This window comes from Ruditapes philippinarum, unplaced genomic scaffold (genome assembly GCF_026571515.1).
Source record: "Ruditapes philippinarum isolate M1 unplaced genomic scaffold, ASM2657151v2 ctg2025_1_1_1_1, whole genome shotgun sequence".
Classification (NCBI taxonomy): Eukaryota; Metazoa; Mollusca; class Bivalvia; order Venerida; family Veneridae; genus Ruditapes; species Ruditapes philippinarum.
In genome coordinates, this window is record NW_026867019.1 from 174,336 (window position 1) to 197,263 (window position 22,928).

At 31.1% G+C, this 22,928-nt stretch overlaps 1 protein-coding gene across 1 annotated transcript; it reads right to left on the reverse strand.

Moving 5' to 3' along the window:
* Positions 1 to 1,325: 1,325 nt before the first annotated feature.
* On the reverse strand, positions 1,326 to 22,727 carry LOC132734527 (multiple epidermal growth factor-like domains protein 10). The gene is made up of 7 exons (XM_060721288.1): positions 22,587 to 22,727; positions 16,963 to 17,011; positions 4,593 to 5,462; positions 3,758 to 3,881; positions 3,028 to 3,074; positions 2,812 to 2,871; positions 1,326 to 2,600 (listed from the first exon to the last, which is right to left on the reverse strand). The coding sequence occupies exons 1-7, from the start codon at positions 22,602 to 22,604 to the stop codon at positions 2,527 to 2,529; spliced, it is 1,242 nt and encodes a 413-aa protein (XP_060577271.1). The 5' UTR covers positions 22,605 to 22,727; the 3' UTR covers positions 1,326 to 2,526.
* Between the last annotated feature and the right edge of the window lie 201 nt (positions 22,728 to 22,928).

Below are 22,928 nucleotides of genomic sequence, written 5' to 3' on the forward strand. Positions count from 1 at the left end.
AAATGCTTTGTAATTAATCACCAGGCCTATCGGCCTTCGTGATTATATAACTTCGCATTTGAACACAAACCGTGCATTATTCTACACTAATGCACTCAGAATTTATATCTATTTCCTAAACAAATTAAATCTAAATCGTTATCAAAAAGATTAAACTTACTTCAATTCATTCAAGTAACCCGTAACCAAATTCGTCTCTACGTTTTGATTTAATTCACAACAGTCTTTTAATTACTCTTACTTTATCATTCAAAACTGCTTTTGATGACATTTGGGCATATTTAAGTATTCTACGAGCAATAAATGTAAAAATATATAAAAGCAATCACAGTCATCTACCCGAAGGCAGCCTTTCAAAATAGACTAATAATAAATTATATCCTTCCGCTTTATAGTGTATATAACAGAATTAAGTTCGGCCTGGTGTTTTTCTTATGTTTTTGAATGATTGAAACAAGCGATAATTCATATTTTTTGTTTAAAGTTATAGCTTATATCATCGCCATTTTGCGTTGATTTTCGAAATTTTATTTTAGCTCAATGCTTCTTTTATCTCATTCATCTGAAATGGAGGCTACCAGTGGGGAAAACAGATTTTAATATTAACGTTAATATTAAGAAAATTTCATTCAAACTTGTTTAAAGCATAAGATAAATAGAAAATGTGTTTGTTTGTTGTGTAAGGTGAAATCTTATTTCATCTCGTGATCTTCAAAAACAGTATTCTTACTCGTGGTTAAGCTACTCGTGAGAATAATGTCTTTTAAGTTCACTCGATGAAATACATTTCATCTTACACACAAATAAACAAATATGCTCTATTTCTTGCATATCAGACTGGCGTTTCCGTTAGTTTTACCCATGCCGGAAATTTCATCTGGCATGGGGGGTTCCAGATGAGTCGCGTGCTGTACAATGGCACGATAAAGATGACGTCATTTTACCGTTATGAATGATTTTGTAATTCATACGCTGTTGAATGAAAGTAGTTACGGTTGTAATGATATAAATTTTCATTGAAAATAAAGATAAATAATTTAAAATATAATGGAATATGGTAGAATATGCAAGAAAAAATATCTGACATATGTTTGCGATTCGGATCGGAATATCCGTCCCTCGGTCACCCGCCCATGGGCGGTAACTCGGCAAGCCTCGTTACCGCCCAATGGGCGGGTCACCTCGGGACGGATATTCCGATCCGAACCGCAAAATATGACAGATATTATTAATATGAGACGTGTAAGCAAAGATTACCTAGGTAAATAGAACAAAAAATATATTTACATATATATAATACACAGCTTGCTTTATTGAGAATGCTGCTGTGATTCATTTTTCTACATATTTCTACTAATGTATCTTAAAGACTATTTATAAAGCATTTCATTTGGCGGTCTGAATTGTATATATAGAGAGCGTACAATATAGCATAGCACATATCTCACCTTCTACCATATCAATAGAGTAAAAACAAGTTCCTTCATGTACTGACAGATTTTCAGGCCTCCCAGTTTCCAGTCTTATCGGTGCACAATAAAATGTTTCCAGACAAACATTATTGGTAATAAAGGAAAAAAGTATATAACAAAATATGATAAAATAAACAAATAGTGGGATTAAATTTATTATACATTAACCATTTTATTATCAAAACTATATATAAAAATGTCTATCCAAGGTGAAACATTATAAAAGTTTTCACATTTAAGCTAAACAATTATTTTTACAAAAAGTAGATGTTTAGTAATGTACATTTTCAGTACTGGTACTCATGTCGATGACTAGGAATAAAATTCCTGCCCAAGAAATATAATTTATTATAAAAAAAATGATTTGATATACAAAATGATAAAAGAAAATAGAAAAATCATGTTGTCATGTACAACAAAAGCTATAGAAACATTTTCTGAGAAATTAATTTGCCTACAATATACGATTCATATGACAAAATGGCTAATTTCGCATTGCTAAAGTCCTTAGTATTGAACACAATTGTATTTTGTTTACAAAAACATAGTGAAATGTTAATGGTACATTTGGTGTGCAAACCATTGGTAACATATGATTTACTTAAATTGCAAACGTACTTTTGACAACGTAACCTATATTACATTCATTTTAATTAATTTAAAATACCTTCATTTGAAGAATATTTTAATTGTATTGTTATTTGTTTTAATTGCTTACCCGTTTTTGTTTACAGTTGCTTATTAGAAATTATCATAAAATAAAGGCAAATAAAACAAAGTTGAATATGAGGAATTATAGCATGGATAACTGCTTTATATTCGATTGAAATGTCATATCAAATTTTTGTATAAATCATTCATTAATACAATCAATGATGTGGTCGGAAATGTCCATATGTATCTTCTGCTACTTAAAGTACGACTAAAATAATCATTGGTATTACTCTCGGGAACAGAGATTATTATTAAGCTATACAATAATTGCTCTACTCTTAAATATCAAGTCCATACAGATAATGTACATATAATATCAATGTTTAATGTTAAGATTAATCTAACTATCTCTAATACTTCCAACAGTTACTGGCTCATAATCATCCGCCTTTCCAAAACTATCTCTGTCAGAAGCTGAAAACATAACGGTATAAACCAATCTTTTATATCAAATCACTTCAATACACATGTCTAAATAACAACATAACAACAATTATTTAAATCAGTAAAGAGCATGATATAAAATGATTATTAATACATATCATAATATGACGTATTTTAATCCTCTATGTTTAGTTCACGGGAGTGATAATCAAGAAAGAAACAATAGATATACATATCATACCTATTGCTTGGCTGGAAGTGTTAATAACATTTACCGAATGTCCTATTTCCAGTTTGATACCTGAAACGAGTAATTATTTCACTGCAGAATGCAAATAATTTCACAATAAAACAATTCACGACGTATTATTTCTAATGTAAATGATAATGAAAATGATATATGTTTGATTACTTTTTAAAAACATTCTAGATTTAACTGTGTTACTTAAACATTTACCAGTGTTTTCATAATGCTGTTCTGTCGTGTTGTCATTATCAAAAACCCTGAAAGCAAAGTTTAAAAATCATTTTACATTGTTCGAAATTGTTTAAGTATTGATTATGCTTTAATTTTTGGTCATATGAAATACGAAACATCTGGAAGTTGATAGATAAAATGAGTAGGATTTCAAGCAGCATGTCTCCAAATTCTTGCTAACTTTTATGATTTTTTATAAATCTATAAAAAAAAAGTAACATTACACTTAAAATCTACGAAAATTACAAAAGCATAAGTCGGAATGTTCAAAAATAGTACTTAATGCGTTAGTCACGCAGTAGAAATATGGAGTTTAATACTTCGAAACCAGTCATTTATTGCATATATCTTGCAGACCATTTCTAGAATTGAGAAGGCTTATAATTTAAACTAAAAATGCAATAGAAAAACCTCAAGCGGGATCTCACAAGGCCGCGCATATAAACAATAATGTCGTAGTACTTATTATCATCGACGCATTGCTACAGTCCATTTGAAGTTGGCACATATGATTTTTTACTAATGTGTTATCTATCACATCGCTAGTCTTTTATCTATTTTTTGTCTTACCCTCATGCTGATTTTTATTTTTCCACTTTGTTCTTTTAAAATAATGTTTCAAGACATTATTGATACATGACAATTGTGAAGAACTATACTATTAATGCTACCTGTTTAAATTTGGTAATCGTATAAAATCTCACTGTACCTGATTCGACGTATTAGACGAACTAAGATCACCAAAAGTACGATATTACCAATTATAGACAAAACCAGAATTGTTCCAAGTGCAGCGAATGTCTTTGTTGGTAACTGGTTTGATTGTTCTAAGGCTGAAAGAATATCAATGATTGTGTATGCTTGTTAATTACAGTGTTTTCTTCACAACAGATTAAATATTTCGTCAACAGTATTTAGGTTTTTAGTGTTAGATGTTGGTCAATAAATATATAAGAAATTCTGAGAGTGTCAGAAATAAATAATTTTGTAGGTTCGAAGTCAGGATTGAATAGAAAGGATGTCCTTCACATTCACAAAAGCATAATGAGCAAAATAATAAAAGCAAAATAAAAGGCAAATATTAGCAAACAAAGGCAAATGAATTGTAAAGTTTCAATTTTAATTAATTTGTTATTTAAATTAATGTTTAATGATGAAGTAATTATTTGTTAAAAAAAACATAAAACACAAAGTCAGGTGATTAACAGTTGATTCAGAGCGGTATAGAAATGTCTGGAATACAATGTATTTACCCAATTAAAAACGATAAATGGCAGGACAGGGACAAACTAGGATATACCTGACTGTAAGTTAAGAGAGCCTCTGTCTCAATAAGAACAACTGGAATTCGATCCTTTTTACACGATCGTGGAAAACATTTTTAAAACGCAAAACTATGTAAAAAAAATCTAATTTGCAAATAAGACATTGCTCTCATTCATACTTTCGAACTTCATCAAATGTTTTATACATTTAAATTTCAAACAGTGTTTCCAAACACAATTAATTTGAACAAGACCAATTACAGTAATGTCAATACAAACCTGCTGAACATACGTCGCATTTATCACCAGTGATTATATCTATAACACATCCGTCCGTGCAATCTCCGGAATCTTTATCACAAACGTCTGCTTTACATCCCGCAGAGCATTGTTGATTACACATATTTCCGTATTTACCGGCTTTGCATCTATCACATCTTTCCCCAGCGAAATTAGGAAAACAGTCACAGTTTCCAGTTAAAATATGACAAGTATTTATACAACCAGCTGAGCAATTTTTCTTACAATATGATCCATAGAGGCCGGATTTACAAACTGAGCAACTGTCATAGGATGAGCATCGTATACAGTTATCTTGACATTTGTATGTACAGTCGTTTAACAAAGGAAAACTTATGTTGTTATTCTTGTAACCTTTAAAATACCCATCCTTACACGATCCACAATCAGTATAAGCTGAACAATTGACACAGTTACCTGGACATAAGCTATAACAATTAATACTGGTATCGTAATAACCGTCCTTACATGACACACACTGATTATTTTCACAATTACAACTTTCAGAACAGTAACGATAGCGACAGTCTTTGTGACCATTGTCATTATAATATCCCTCCTTGCATGATGTACACGTGGTACCTGACGTGCATGTTTTACATCCAGGTAAACATTGTGATGTGCAGTCTCTAGCAGGACCAAGATAATATCCATCATAACACGCAGTGCAGTTTTCTGTATCTTCAAAGTTATCACATTTTGTACAGTTGTGTATACATTTTTCATAACAGCGAGCACCACTATAGCCATCGATACAGCCTAGCTTACATTCGTTTTGAAAAAAATGACCTGCTCCACATTTTCTGTCTATGCAACATGCACAATCCACAGTACAATCTATACCACTCCCTGGAAAAATCAAATTTCTGTTTTCAGTTTGACTTAATATTTGTATGGGCATTGATATGAATAAATGTGAGCATCTATAACATTCTATTTGTATCTTTGTAGGTTAATTATAAACAATATAAAGGACGCCCTTTAGTTTCTTTAATTGCTTTAATTGCTCTACATTCGTGTTTCCTTTTGTCTGTGCTCAGTGTCCCATAAATTCCATTAAATTGTGTACTGAGTGGTGTTTAGCGCTGCTTCAAGTTAACATTAATCTTCATTTCATAAATTGTAATTTATCTAAGAAATTTCCTATTATGTGTCCTGTCTTGCAAATCCCTAAAGGGTGAACGATGACAGGTAATGCATTGACGAACAACTACAAGATATTTAAGTTATCCTTCCCCCTCTCCCCCCTGACGTTTTCATATGAAAATAACCTGTCTTAGAAAAGGTACAGTTCTTGAAATGTCATTGGGTCTGCAGTTTATCACTATATATTGAGGAATTGTATCGCTTGGTATTAAATGTTCTTTAAAAAGTAGATTGAATGGACTGATTTAAAGCAGACAGTAAGAAAGAACAAAGTAAAATGATCAGAACATAAATAAAGACAGTGATACTATTTGTTGTACATCTCTTGTTTATTTTTTAATATTCGAAATAGGTTGTATACTTAACAACACTAATTCCGCGTCATCACTTTATTTCACTGTAATATATAACAAAGTTTTTGTGCAAAATATTTTAAATCTCTAGATTTTTACGTAAACAGAACAACATTTTTCAAATTTCTGCAGAAATCAAAAATAGGTCCTAAAGTTTGTGCGTATGTCTGAAACAATCATCATTTTCTAAATGTTCTTGTTTGTTGATAAAATAAATTTTGAGTTACAAAGTAAAGATAGTTTTAATAATTTAAATTAAGCAAGATAACATGAAGAAATGTTAACTGAAACATGAAGAAACTGAAATGTAACAACATTACCGCGATTTAAATGATAAAATAATGTTTTCAAAAATGGCCGACATATGGTCTACATTTTGTCTATTAAAATTAACTTTGACTAAATATATTGTTGTTTCCTTGTGTCATACAGCAAAAAGTACCTATATGTTATGGCTTATGACATTTTTATTCGATACGTTCCATTTGTTGTTCTCTTTCTGGTTTCAAAGCGTTAAGTACCGTGAACTAAGAGGAGAACATTATAATATCATAAATTGTCTAAAATGTCAGTCCAGAGAAAATCCCGGGACTGAAAATGATTTTTCGAGAATAAGATTCCATTTGATGTAGGCTTTGACCGATACAATAACTATTGTGCAAACTTTCAGATAATTTGTTCACTCTGTTTTCCAATAATAATTATTATAAATGTAAAAATAGCCGACAATTTAAAAGCGTTGCAACTATTTTCGTGTGGCACAATGTCCAGAATTTAGTTTTATACATTAACATAACCAATATTAATATTGCCCCGTGGATCATAGTTCTCCTGCCCCGGACAGTTAGATAATATAGACTTATAAAGAAAACACAAGAAAGAAAATCCTATTGTGGAAAATTTGAATGCTTAAAAGTGAGATATTATGAAGCACTGGTTCGTGATCCTCCAAAATCAAATATAATTCATGACTCTGTGTTAAAATTACCTCACCATATGGTCTTTTAGTTTATGTGGCCTTAATAGTTAACATATCTTATTCATGTTTACTGCTAAACAAAAGCCAAGAGCTTTGATATTTGACAAACCACACCAATAGGAGAGACTTCTACAGAAGTTATATTAATAATGACCTTCAGGTTTATCTTGGTCTAACCCGTGGTTCACTGGCTTTATAAAGGCTAATGTTCATGTATAAAAATATGTCTCATTTTATTAAGAAAAACAACAAACCCACACGCTTATATATTATTGTCTAGTTGACTCAACAAATATGTTATGATTATAGCCTTGGGTCACAAAATAACCCAACCTTAGGATAACACCTTTTCGGGCAGTGCTTATGAACGAATATGTCCTATTATTTGAAGATTTTTTATTTTTTCTCAAACCAAATTAATATTTTACTCGGGTGTTGTGAAGGGAATGCTACAGAGATTTACTTACATTGGATTTTCTTTTTCATTTAAGTTCTTTTCTTCTTATTTTCCCTATTCTTTCATTGTGGACATGACATTGGTATATTTTTCGTTGAATAAACGGAAATGCAATTATAACAAACGTATAAATATTATGCATATTTATTTGAGTGACAAAATGTAAAAGATGAGCATTATTTAGGTTTTTGTCCATACAAATTTCAGGATAATTTAGCACCTTAACAGATTATACCATGTTCCTTTGAAGAAGATTGAAATGTTTTGAAATCCACTCTAGAATTTTACTGCTTGTGTCGGCAACATGTAAATATGCCTTTTCCCATTGTGGCACATTCAAATAACATAGATAAATGAAAAGCATCTAAAAGATTATGCATATACATGTTCAGTTGTAAAGTGTAATGAGAATATAACAAAATGTCACTACGACGTAGGGTTGCGGTTTCCCGGCTATTTTTAGACAATCGTTTTGGATATTCCATCATCATACGTATTTCCCCAACAATAAGTTCATATAACAAAACCAAAATCTATCTTAATTACCGTGTGCACTAACTCTACTTGGGTTTTTTCTGCGAGATAAAGATTCGTTTTAAACATACGCCACTGGTCAGAAGAATATGTATCTTGAATAATTTTGTAATTAATTAAAAAACGTATAACTGGTCAAATCACATAGCAAATACGCGGCACTACTTCAGCGCTAGATAAGTTTAATCTATGACGAGAAATAGATGTTTACTTAACGTAAGACATATAAATCACTGGAAGTATGTAACTTTGTGGTTCGAACAGTTTCTAACTCCTGTGGTAGGAAACAAAGATTCACAAATAATAAATTAATGTTAAGTTGGTAGACAACCAAGTATGCAAATCATTCATAATGTTTTAAGGTATCTGATTGTCCAGTCGTATATATGCACAAACTTTATAAATGACCGTTGGTCTGATGTGTACCAATTTCTTGCAGGCCGTTTTTAGAGCTTAGAGAACATTCTGTTTTACATTTAAAAATACCACATAATAGAGAGAAAGCATAACAAGACAAAATTGAAAATGTTGCAGGCTCGGTTCATGGACCGTAATGGAAAGTGCAAATTAAAGGCGCATTTACAAGGTAACTTCGTATCGGTGCTCATATTTATAATAGACGCGGACGATTTTATTCTGTGATTGCATTCAGAACTTTTCTGCCACTTCTAAAACATTTCTTCAATCAAACTCGGCTGACTGACGATCAGTTGCATCAAGGAAGCTTACACGCCTTTTGTGATAAAAAAGTCCCAGACGGTAGAAGCAATTTGTTTTAACATAATTTTGTATGACCAACTGGGGACTTCTACAGGGATTCAGTGGCGCATCCTAATGAGATGAAATCGCCCATACGGTAACACTATGGGTGCTGGGTTGTTTTCAAACAAATGGGTTGTTTTAATACATATTTCAACAATTTTGCCGGTAGCTGATCTGGTCCTTTGCTTTTACTACGGTTCTGGGCATGAACTGTAATTTGGAATTCATAGGTTGTAGATGGTGCATTGTGATTTTTTTTATTATTGTTCCGTTTTATTTTGTGTGTTATAATAAATCTGTGTGGTAGTTTGTGCAGTATCATTTATTGTACTATATAATGTGTTAAAGTGATAAGTATTACCTTTCTGTGCCTCAGAAGGGAACTCTAACGAGGAATGGTCAGAAAATTCTGTGATATCTAATATTTCAAAAATGTTTTATAAAATCGATATTTTAAAGTTCTAATAACGGATTATCTACAGTACTTGATCCATTTATACCTGTAGATTTTCAAAAATCTTTTATCGTGTTTTAACCGTCTGGTTCCAATCATCATATTGGAAGTTTTAAACAGTGAAATAAGTTTTCAACCTTGAGAATCTAATGTATGGTCCTGATGAAATTTAAATGGTTTATTACATACATTTATTATGAAGTTCTTTTTTTATAAGTTTCTAAAATTATATATTATTTATACGCAGCAAATGACAAATGTTGTAGAATATTGTAGAATGTTTTCTAACTTACTAACAATAACAAAATTGAAGAGGAATCACAAGACTTAGAAATAATAGGACGTTAACCCAAAGGAACACACAGGTATACTCATTCCACATAAACTTCGGAAAATCATAAAAATCTAAAACGATGGGCATATTTTAATCAGTGGCATCGGAAACGCTTTTTTATAGATACGTTATACAGGCGAAAAATAATAAGTAGAGTCATTCATTCCGAAAAAGCAGTTTTGAACTGTTCTTGGGTATACTATTAGAGAGCACTTCCGAAGGCACTTTGGGTTTCGAAGCGGTTTACCGAAAAGGCAAGATTTGATTAATGAATTTATACAAATTTCACAAGGAGAGAGGTAAGAACTAAAAGAGTGATGTAGCAAAACCTCAATTCACAACTCCTCTTAATAAGCTTGAACCAAGACTGACCGGTGTGCAGGTGCATTATCATCGAGTAATGTGATCTGCGCACTCAATGCCTTGAGTGCTTTGTGATGTAGTAATTAACTACAGCAAGGAAACATGGTCACATTAAAATGATCCAGTGTCAGTTCTCCCCTCAGCGACATGGGCAACTATTCCTTCACTGTCAAAATAGAGCGTACATATCTCTTTTAACGCCACTGCTTCGTCGAGCAACAACTGAGCGATCGATGTTTTCACCTACCCACAATTTGTTAATGAATTTATTGTCGGACTAAAATAAATAATGCCACATTTCATTCCCTGGGACAATTTCTCACAAGACGTCTATGATCTCGATCATTAAACCTGGTCACTATGCTCCAATTAAACGTGTAAAATCTCAATTTTCAAATGAATTTGCAAACAACAAAATCATTCTAAGTTCTTTCTTAAACAAATTAGGCTAGAATTGTCTTGTTGTTTTTACACGATGTATATTTATTTATTTATTTTAGTCTCATCTGTGTACAATTACATATATTTCAAAATAAAAGATAAACATTACATTGTACATAGCCATTCTTTAAGTAGAATTACAGGAGACTTAAGATATTTTACATATTTTACAATTAAAACCATATTCTGTTATGTTATGGGCATATGTATGTGTATATATGAAATATATGCACATATATATGCAGATATATTACACATTAAAATTAAATGCATATTAAAACATCACATAATATCCACTGTAAAATCTGCCAATAGTGACAGCTCTAATAAAAGTTCACTATTAAAAGGTAACAGCTTAAATGAAAGCTCACTATTAAAAAGTAAAAATGTGCATCTTTATGATATTATTTGTCTAGAGGTTATCTTTGATTATGGAGTGGTCTAATTGGCAGAATTTACCTTGTTAATACAGAATGCAACTCAGTATACATTAAAACATGATAGTTCATATTTAAACTGATATAAACATGATAAAATACAGTCCAATTTTGTTAAGAAATAAAATATGTCATAGCAAGTCAGTTGTGAAGACAATTATTACAATAGTTTTATATACAAACATCCGACTTTCACTAAATGGTAAGAAGAATACATAAAAAAGAAAAATTAAAAATATGAGAGTTTGTTAAAATATTTAAAATTTGACTGGAGGCAAACCAATAATTTTAAGTTTAAATTTTATAATTCTAAGTCTATATTGTGTTAACATTGCTATTATACAGAGTGTTATTTCGAAGTTTTAATATATTGCAGCAGGTTTTTGCTAATGTACGTATCATTTCTGGGTGGGTAAACAAAAATAGAAACTTATCAATATCAGTAAGTAATTCAAAATTTGTATTTAATATAACTGCCTTTTCTAAAAGTAAATTCCTATCAACAGAGTAAGTTGGACATTTCAATAACACATGGATTTCGTTTTCCACCAAGTCTTTGCAAAATGGACACACTCTTTCAGATTCAGGTAATCTTTCATAACGCCCAGTTTCTAGTCGAAGTGGTGCTACGCCACATCTAAATTTTGCTAACGCAGATCTATGTGCATATGGTAATTGTAATTTACAATATGTTTCAACTTCATAATTAGTTTTTAAAAGTTTGTATGTCCTTAATTTATTACGACCTGTGCCATTAACACTTGTCACTCGATCAATATCTGTTCTCCATTGCAAAATATGAGCATCAACAATAGCATTTGTCATATCAGACACGAGATTTTTACGATGGAAAGGTGGTTGAATATAGGATGCTAAATTATAAGAAACTAACTTATTCTTTACCAAGAATGGCCAATTTTTACACCTATTACTACTTTTAGACAAAGCCCAATCAAATATTCTCTTATTGGTTCTACGAATATCATAATTACAACATCGGTACCAGTGATTACATATAGCTTTCCACTGGTCAACAGTTATTGGATTCCAACCCATATCTCCTTGTATAGCTGCATTTGGTGTATATTTACCATGTATGTAAAGAAGTTGAGGCTATGAACAAAAAAAATCTTTATATTTTCATAGTTGGATAAACTCCGACATAGTTTTAAAAACGTATATTTTCGATACAAATGCCGAAATCAATTAACATTTTATTCTTTCAAAACTCAGAATTAAATCGAATTGGCTATTCGAAATCGATATGCTATGAATAGCTATACCGCAACTCTGGATCCAACGAATCAATCAAAACTAGGGTTAAAAGTAAATTACCTCCTTTACCCATAAAACAATCGAACATAGAAATTTATAAATTACTCAGACGCAATAAAGCTGAAAAATGATACCTTCATCACGAATGGGATATTATACCACGGAATAAAGTTGCAGGCTCGATTTGATGGAGCCTGTTAATGGACCGTCCACGCCACCTAGCACCGGCTTAAGCAGAAACATCCGCAGATGTGTTCATATGGGGGTTATCATGGAACCTTCAATGTGACACGTAAGTACCATTCAATGAAAAGCATATGGTCCCCAAGTAAAAAATGCCCTAAACGAGAAAATAATGGGAGGAACTAAATAAAATTCAATTTTGAAAGTTGATCAGAGGTTATGAAGCCTGCATATCACCGATCAGACTTCAAAAAACAAATTAAAAAGCAGGCCACATATCCAAAAATATTCAAGTGAGAAATACTGGAACCACCCTAAAACAAAATAGCCAAATAGATAGAACTAGATTACCACAAGCACAACAATAATGTCGTGCTGAACGATTTTTAAGGATCGGATATATAACATCTCTGATTGAATGTATGGGGCGACTTTTTACAGCCGCCACACGCACAAACAACGCTGATGTGGCGACAAAATAGAGAAAATAAGAATCCCCAAAGAAAGGCAAACACGGCAAAACCTAAATGCTGCAGGCTCGGTTTGATTGAGCCTGTTCATGGACTGTACTGCCAAGTGCAAAATACAGTCCAGTCCATGGAATCTTTCTACAGGAACTTAACAATATGAAACTATACCTTGTTTATAAGAAAGTTTATACTCATTTCATTTAACGCTTTAAAACAAACTATTAATAGTGTCAGTGTTCAGGGTTATAGACGTAACAGCTATACATACCTTCTCAGAAAATGTAACACTTACATAACACCAGCTTATTACATACTAAAATGTACTTAATGCATGCAAAATAATGAATTCGCTTTTTTTCGTTTTATCACATATTTTATAATTGTAAATTACAGCTAGACATACCTTTTTCTTAACTTTATACTTATTTTATACCATATTAAACGTGTTACAACGTGCCCACTTAACATTTATTATATGCTAAATTTTTTTAATAAAATGTATATAGAGAAAAACAGAATCCCTAAAGAAAGCCCAACGAGGCAAAATTATGAAATGTTGAAGGTCGGTTTGATTGAGTCTATTTATGGACGGTACTGGTAAGTTACCGTCCACGCCCACTATCACCAGCTTAAGCAGAATTCAACATAAATGTTGCAGGCTCGGTTTGATAGAGCCTGTTTCTCGGCGGTACTGTCAAGTGCAAACTACCGTCAAGGTCCCTAGTATCGGCTAAATAATGGAATCTTTCTACACGAAAAAAATGTTTATACAATAATACAATGTTCAATAATGAAATCTATTGTATCAGCAAACGACTGTCATCCTATATTCTTGACATGAGAATTGATAACAAGGTTATAACAATAATACTAAGTTTTAAAAACGTACAATTTAACGCGCTAAATTTTCTCTGTTTTATATGTATATATTATTAAAAAAAACTTTTAAAACATTGGCATATAATAAATGTTAAGTGTACACAACTATAGGTTGACATACAATAGATTGAACATTATTAAACTGAACATTGTACGTTTTTAAATCTAAGTATTATTGTATAAATTACTTTTTCAAAACAATGGTTAATCCATTATATGAAAACAGATATCATCTTTTATCATGCAACTGCCATGGTAACTGCCCGATAACACTTGCCTGATAATTATTTTTGATATCAGGTCAGTAACCTGATATCAAAAATAAGCCACGCCCATTTTAACGGACTTTTTTCAATTGCTTATATTCTCATTTTTATCAGTATGTGAATTCTTCAATGTAATCTCATACCCTTACAAGTCTTCAATCAAGATGCGATATTTATTTATTTATCATTTCGATTTCGATTTCAATTACGAATAAAATAGATAGCGAATAGTTTTAGCACCAACTACATGAAGTGACGTCATAATTTATATTGCAAATGACATCATCAATGTTCACGTCATACTATATTGTACATGTAATCATAACAAACAGGCTAGATGATTTTATTTGAGAACTTGTGAATGTTTACCTATTTCGCCGGATTATTTAATACGTGAACAAATTGTTTCGTTTAAAAAATAAAACGCATGTTTGTGTAGCGTGTGTTTGATTGCCGATTTGACTTTTGTTTGATTGAAATTATTGTGAACTTTTGAATTTGTCAATTCAAGACAAAAAGTGCAGTAAAGTTTATAAATGTGATTCTAAGGGAATTTTTGGATCGAAGTTTAGATTAAAGGTAAGAATTTTATCGTGTTAGGCCTACATTCTGTTGTATCTTTTATCCGAGTCGAAAGAAAAAATGGCCGCCATTTAGTAAATTACAAATTCTAAGTTTCAGGGGCGGAGGAATTTGTTTTCAAGAATTATTTCTTTGAACAATAATCCCCTTGTTTTACGAAATTCGCTATTTTAAAGTAGATTATTTTGTTATTTTGACAGTTTTCATGTGTTACATGATAAATAGAAAAACATGCTACTGTCTTTTGATATCAATTTTATCAGGCTCGGCTGATATGGGCAGAAAGGGCTCGGCAAGCCTCGCCCTTTCTAGCCCATATCAGCCTTGCCTGATAAAATTGATATCAAAAGACAGTAGCATGTTATTCTCTATTGAGCGCCTTGTTATAGAAAAATGCAAGGTTCCAATTCAATTGAATTGACGGCGTTTCAAATGTCATATGATGTATAAGTATTCTTTTTATGCCGTAAACATTTTTGTTGATAACGCACTTCATGATTGTACTGTCTGTTTAATAGGAAAAGAATAAGCCGGATGCTAGAATTCATAATGTTATTTTAATGTAAACAAAATAGATGTATTTCATTTAGGCTAAATTGAAAATGCCACATGATTGCGCTTTTATAGTTTATGTGCGCTTTCTGTTTAGTAAACATATGTTTCTACTTACAAAAAGATTCAGAGATAACTAAACAAAAAGTATTTGCATGTCACCTGTATTTTAAATTAAATCGCCCATTCCCTGTATCACTTCAAACATATATTTCAAACACATTACAGAATACTTAAATAGATATTTTCAATAAATAATACACAAGATAATTATTTTAATACAAGATAAACACTTGATGATACATGAGCATTTAGAACAGTCGCCTAGACCGGGGTTCGAACTACAAACTTCTCACCCCCTAAACGAGCATGTTATGATATCCCTTGACCACAGGCTTCAATATAGCTAATACGAACGTATCAGAAGAAATCCATATGATTCTTAATTTAGACATTGCATTAGGGTTTGTAACTCGTGACTGTAGATGTTAATAGACTTCCTCTCGATTCACAATTCTATCCCGTTATTCCTAAAACTTAACTCTTTTCATGATAAATCCTTTTATGGTCAGCACAACGAAGCCACACCTTTTAATTATTCTTAAATAATTTGTCCTTGAGTTTGAATGTAGAGACAGTGACTTCATTACTGCCATTGATCTGTTTTTATTTTACACACATATTAATGTTTGTCTTCAAATAACTACTATCCTTACATCAAGTGTATATTTGAATGGGTTTTTTACCAAAAATAACCCGACCCTAGCTATATTTTTCTTTGTCCCAGAAATGATTCCATCATTTTCATGTAATTTAAAAGTTCTATACATTATGAATTACAACACAACTTGCATTTCTTTACACGACATTTTAGACTGTGATAACATCATTGCTTCAGTGTACGGAAAAAGAACGGCGAAACTTGTAAAAGTAGAGCACCAAACTCTTGACTTAACCTAGATCATGGGTCAAATTTCCATTGTACGTGCGATTGTCTTTCGGCTGGCTAAAACTTAGTGACAGGTTTGTAGATTATATTGTGATTAACTGCATTTTTGTTAAATATAATATTTCAGTTTGTACACACAAGTTACTTACATATTTGATGTTAACAATATTTGCACAAAAACATGATCTGACTCATTCATCTTTGTGAAATAAACAGTAATATTTATTATTTGCTTAATAATTTTGGTACATTTTTACTTTTCTTATGATTATTTCTGTAAGCAATTTATAAACTTAAACTCAATGAAATAAAATAATCTTTGTATCATAACGAAGATATTTTAATCTTCTTTCAAAAATATATATATGTTTAATATCAAGTAATAATAATAAGGAAGTACTTTAAATAAAAATGGTTTCCTTAAATACAGGAACACAAACATAGCGAAGAAAAACAGACACATGAACTGGAAATTCAACCAAATAATAATAAATAATTCCAACATTCATAATGATGAGTATACAATAAAGTAGGAGAACGTATGGAGTGGACAGCCTACTTTAATCTGAAGCTGACTGATTTGTTCTCAGCGGACGTGAGATTCTCATTGGAATATTTTCTTTGGGATACCTCAATCCAAAGTGGGGCAATAACTGGTAATCGATTTCGAGGAATCAGTGGTAAGGCTTGAATTTAAGGCCACATGTCAACACTAGAGGATAGACAAAATAAACGTCAAAAATTGATATTTTACATGGAACGTTTATTTGTAAGGATTTCAAGATCGTGTGAACAAAGCATGACATCTCTTGAATTAAATATAGTTATTATGTTTGTTTATTAATCTACAGAAAATATGCTGATCAATTTGGACTTTGCAAAACTATGTCTGATCATTGAGAACAGTATGGAAGAACGACAAAAGCCCCTTACCTTTTGCTGTTTTGCACACAATAAGCCATGTGACAGTGGCATGCATAATCTGTAAGGAAAATGTTTTAAAAAATAAATTCTTTGTTATTATAGAATTATAAACCATGTTCCATTTTGTGTTTATGTACACGATTACTTTTATTTAACTCCATATTAGATTTTAAACATTGTACAAATATGCTTTTTAACAACATAAAATACCGCGCATCAGAATATCTTATGTTACAGACGGGTTTGGCAACGGTGTATTTATGTTGGTATTATTTCATTTACTTCATGATATTTTTACTTGAAGTGCATCGGGTATAGAAAGAATTGTGATCTTGTGTTGTTCAGTTTGCTTTAGTTTGATAAAAAGAATAAAAGTTATTTTTGAAATTATATAAATTAAAGAAAACAAGTGTATATGTCTGTAAAAAAGTTATCACACGGAAGAATTAATAACAGAAACATTACATGAACATTGGAGACACGGTTTGATTGTGTGTGTACATGAGGGATAAATGCAGCATCCCACACGCCCCTAAGATTGTGTTTTAATTTCAGCGCAATAAGATTGCTACATTAACAGACAATGATAATCATACTTGACAGCAAACACTTTTAAAAGAATCGTTTCAAAATAAAAAAAAACAATTTTCCTTACTTACTATCTTCCATACTCAAGTAGCTAAAGACTTAACAAATATGCTTCATTAAGAAATAACCGAGTTAGAATGGACGACTGGAATATTGAAAACTATTACACAAACTTTGGATTAAATTTAAGTTATATGGCACTAAGTCAATAAAAAGTCGTGATAAATATTACACTAACTTAGGGTCATTGATAAGGCAAGTGACACAAGATCTTTTAACTAAGTACAAGGCGTGTGATATATGACCATGTTTCACATGTTCGATGCAATACCCTATGCACAGTAGGTAAACAAAGGGGTTTTGCCACGTACACTTTTAGATCCTTTGGCCGCCTCAGGTATGTTTTGAATCAATATTTCTGTTGTTACTTATCAGGTTTTGAAGTGATAAAGTACAGCGTATCTGTCACCAGCCAGGTACTCACGGAATATATAAATTAAGAAATCACCTTTACGTTTTAATTTAGAAATTTCATTTCTTTTTGTTTTCGTAGCTGAGGCCAAATAACAGGTACACACTCATTTATCACAAAAATCGATTTCTTTAGGAGTTTTACAAATTCCGTATCACATAAGTTCCTTACATATAAATAAAAACATATTCATATTTTCAGCTACATTTTTCGAAACATCCGCAGATGTGTTCATACGGCGGTAATCATGGAACCTTCAATGTGACATTTCCATGCCATTCCATGAAAAGCGGCGTATGGTCCCCAAGTAATAGAAAGCGTGTGCCCTTAAAGACAATAGAATCGAAGCAAAATGGAATTTTGAGAGGGGAGCAGAGGTTATGAAGGCCTGCATTATGGTGGCTGATTTGTGCCATTCATATTTTCGCCCCGCGACCTCGCCAAGCGAAAAGTCTAAAATTAACCAAGTTAAAATGGCGGAGAGCGGAGCGAATACACGCTTATTAGCGAGGGCTCGGGGCAAAGATAAAGAAATAAAAATTCACCCCGGGTGGGCGCGGAGCAAAATTTAAGAAATAAAACGGGGCTCGGAGCGGAAACACCTCCGCTTATAAGCGTGTTTTCGCTAATTAGCGGGGTCGCGTGGCGAGGTTTTATTTATTAAACTTCGCCCGCGTCCCCCTCCCCCTAATAAGCGTGTTCTCGTCACGCAACCTCGCCGTTTTAGTTATTAAATCTCGCCCCCCCTCCCCTCCTAATTAGCGTGTCTTCGTCCCGCGACCCCTCTATTTTATTTCTTAAATCTCACTCGGTTTCTTTTTAAAAATACATAAAAGATCATATGTTTTACCTTATTATAATTTTCAACAGGTCCTTTATCCTAAAATGTTTTCTGTTGTTTTCAAAGTCTATTAATTATTGTTATTTGTAATCGTGAATTATAAGACATCATATTTTAAATTTATTAAACTAGGGAGTAAACAGTTACTACATTAAATCTGGACAAAAGCCAGAAATGCATTCTCCATCCACAGCATTAATCTTTTAAAAACGTGCATAGAAATTGTTCAAGTATCTTAATTGTGTAAGGCCGCGTCTACACCTTTTCAAGTTTCTTACATGTCACATTTAAATAAGCCTAATAAACCGCCCTTACAACATATAATCAGGCACAATTTTTACTGAAATGTCTTATTAAGATTGCCCAGGATTTATATGTTTGTCTTAGCAATGCTATCATGCTATGTTTCTATAAATTGTGTGAATAAATAAGCGGGAAAATGATGCAATTAGCTAAAAAAAAATAATGGAGTAAATGAAATGTGTAAAATAGGAAATGTGAATAAAACTATTTTGAGATTATAAATTGAAGCCAATTCTTTATTTGATGAAAGTTAGTCAATAAATGAACAAGCTCATTTAAAATCTATTGATTATACTTTATACTTTTGATAAACAGAATAATTTTTGCTCTTATGTGTATCAGTGTATCAATTTGTTCCTTTGACCAAAACATTGTGAACATTTACTGAAATTCACAGGTCATGAAAACTTAATCAATATCAAAAAATATTTAAAAACTAGTAAAAATAACAACAATATCACACCTTTGGGGCACATGTTTTGTGTTAAACCGGTGTTATCAGTTTCTTGACAACCAAAAACTTGTAGCAAAATAGAATGTGTTCTAATTTTCTTGCAAGAAATTATCTTTATGGATGTCACATAATTTCTCGTTAAAACCATTTAAGTAGGGTGTCTGCATTATCCAATACAAGAGAATATAATACTTGCATTCAAGACTTGGATAGGTGTAGACAGGGCCTAAGATAGAGTATTTAATCAGATTAAGATATTGAAATACCGAAAGTATGCTGAAACATATATTGAAAGAGTGATAGATTTCACCTTAAATACGTAAATACGGACGTCTTGCATAATCATTGAGAAAATATGTAAGTTAATTTACCTAATTCTATTGGATCAATTCCAATAGCTTTCAACAAATATTATTTGAAAGTATATCTGTATTGTTGTTATTAATGACTGGAAAATGTGACGTACCTTAATGGCACTTATAATGTATTTATCTATTTGAAAGAAACTGATATCGTTTTGTTTTGTTTAGTATCAAAAGCAAAAAAAAAAATATACATCCATTTATTTAAATACCGGATTTTAAATTGAATTACTTGAGCAGTACAAACATTTTTTTAAAATTCACTGTAAAATCTATAGTCCGAGACAAAATACGGGAAGTAGATGCAATATGATATTTACGTAATAGAAACGTTATACTACTTTATTGCAAAAGTAACTTAAAACTCATACCATGATTTATAAATAATTGTCTAAAACTTCAAAGATAATACATTAACCAATTAGTAAAAAGTTCATTTTGATTATTATAATTAAGGATATAAATTAAGTAATTATTGAAATATTTAACGTTCAAGATGATTGCACGAAATGATTAAAAATTGTTGTCATATACATTTTTACTTTTTATTATGAATTCCTGTTATATCAGAGAATCGGCTGCTATGAGAGATACTAGTGAATACGTGTAAAATAGATATAGTACAAATAAAATTAAATGATATGCAGTTGTTTTGTTTTCTTTTTAAGATTAATTTTATTATTATTATCATCATTATTATTATTATTATAACTATTATTATTATTATCATTATTATTATTAAGGAACGTCTATTGTTAAAATTTAAGTGGCTTTTATTTCATTCAATGACACATATTGGCAGTTATCTCGATAGTTTAGATGTTGACCAATTTTGCTAAGCAGTAATATTTTTTACAAATATAACGTTTTGTTTTTGTTTGTTTATTTCTATTTTGAATATTGTTATGTTATATTTTGTTATTTCTAAAGATTTACATTTTCACAAGTATGTAAGGATCTCGTTGTTACAATATTAAAATGCAGAAATATGTAAATTATTATCTAGCAAGGTCGCTGAAATATTTATTGTTATTAACTCATGTGGAACATTCATTATAATTCACGTCACGTATATGACAATATGATTGTTAACATTCAATTTCATTTTTCTTCTAGGATTTTCATTTTTTTATCTGATTATCTGTTTGACTTAAAGGAAGGACGTAATAAGTCGCTGACTTTTGGCAGCTTGTGTGGCGTTAGTATAAATCGAATCATTTTGATCAATGATCAAGTCGATAATATCATAATTCATAATATGATATCTTTTTTAAAGGTTATATCACCTTTAGTTTATTATTATTGAATGTACTGTTACAATTATTCTTGTATTAACAAAAAAGCATTTAAACATAAAAAAACGTAATTAACTGTAGTTTTTACAGAACATTTCAGACTTGAACGCAACTCACCAAAGCACTTCTAAAAACCTTGCTAAAACAATCAAACTATTAACCAATAAAAATGCATAATATTGACGTTAAATAATGTTTGAAAAGAGCCAGCTGTTTTAAACTCTTGACCTATAGATTTGTATGTTAGGCCTAAGTATATAAACGATGATTGAAAGGACACCTTTTCTGTTTCTAGGAAGGAAATATTACTCAAGAAGGTTTGCATGATATAATCTCCACGTTTCACAGTAAATATACATTTATTTCATGCTTTCCAGTGTTTTATTGTAATATATCAGATGATTATATTCTGATAAACCACTAGTGAAATTTATAAAATATAATTTTCACTGTAGCCGGACTATATCTGAATGCGGATGAAAAGAAAATCATAACTAAATGGAATAACAGGCAGAAATTAATGCCGTCGTGCGTAAATTTTGCTTCTTTAGGAAAAGAATGTCGATGTCATCATACATCATGTTAAAAACGTAACAAAATTAAAGAAATTTAACAGACCTATATTTCAAAATAGATTATGTGACGTCATGATGTGATGACGTCACAAAGGAGAATGCGTGACGTTACGCGGCAAAACCAGTAAAAAAATACTTAAAATCACTTAAAAAGCATGAAATAAAAAGAAAATTTATTTGTTTTACATATAAGATTGAAAAATATTTCATTCGTGAACACCAGCTATTATATTTTCACTCGTGGCTACGCCACTCGTGAAAATATTGCATCTGATGTTCACTCAGTGAAATTATATTTCAATCTTACATGCAAAACAAACAAATATCCTCTATTTATTTACCTTTTCAGAATATATTTATTTTATATTGTGTTACTTATGATATGTTATATGATACAAAACATTCCTTTAAATAAGATAATCAATGCATGTTAGGAATAAACAATAGTTGTGGGTATGTTGAATGCTGACATCGGCCACTACGGTATGAATCAAGATGGACCTGAGTATTTCATATGATTATAAAATCAGATACAGGTCATACATAACCACAGTAAAACGGAACAAGTAATTTTGTAACCAATCTTGCATTTCAAGATGTATTTTATTACATCTATATCGGACATTTATCAGTAAAAGTGCGTGATATCTATTTTAAAGAATAAGAAAGAAAGTAAGCCGAAATATTAGTACATACAATAGTCACACACTCTTAATTTTGAATTACAAAAGCGTTGTACATACCAACTTAAAGATTCCCATTATTTGGTTTCTGAATCACTGTCATCAATCCAACATTTATTGAAACGAGCGTATATTCAAAGGCATAAATTTAAATAAGGAAGAGAAATTGAGATGCATGTAGATTATACATACGAAAGAAATAGAATATTTAAAATTTTTAAAGCCGTTAGAATTCATTGATAAACGGTAACATAATACTTATGTTACTAGTTACTTAAATTAAAAATCAAATAAAGTGATAAAATCAGAATTTACTCATCCCAAATTATATATAATTATTCCTTAATAGTCTTAGCATAATCCAAGTTTAAAATGAAAACTTTTAAAACTTTAAGCTTTTCT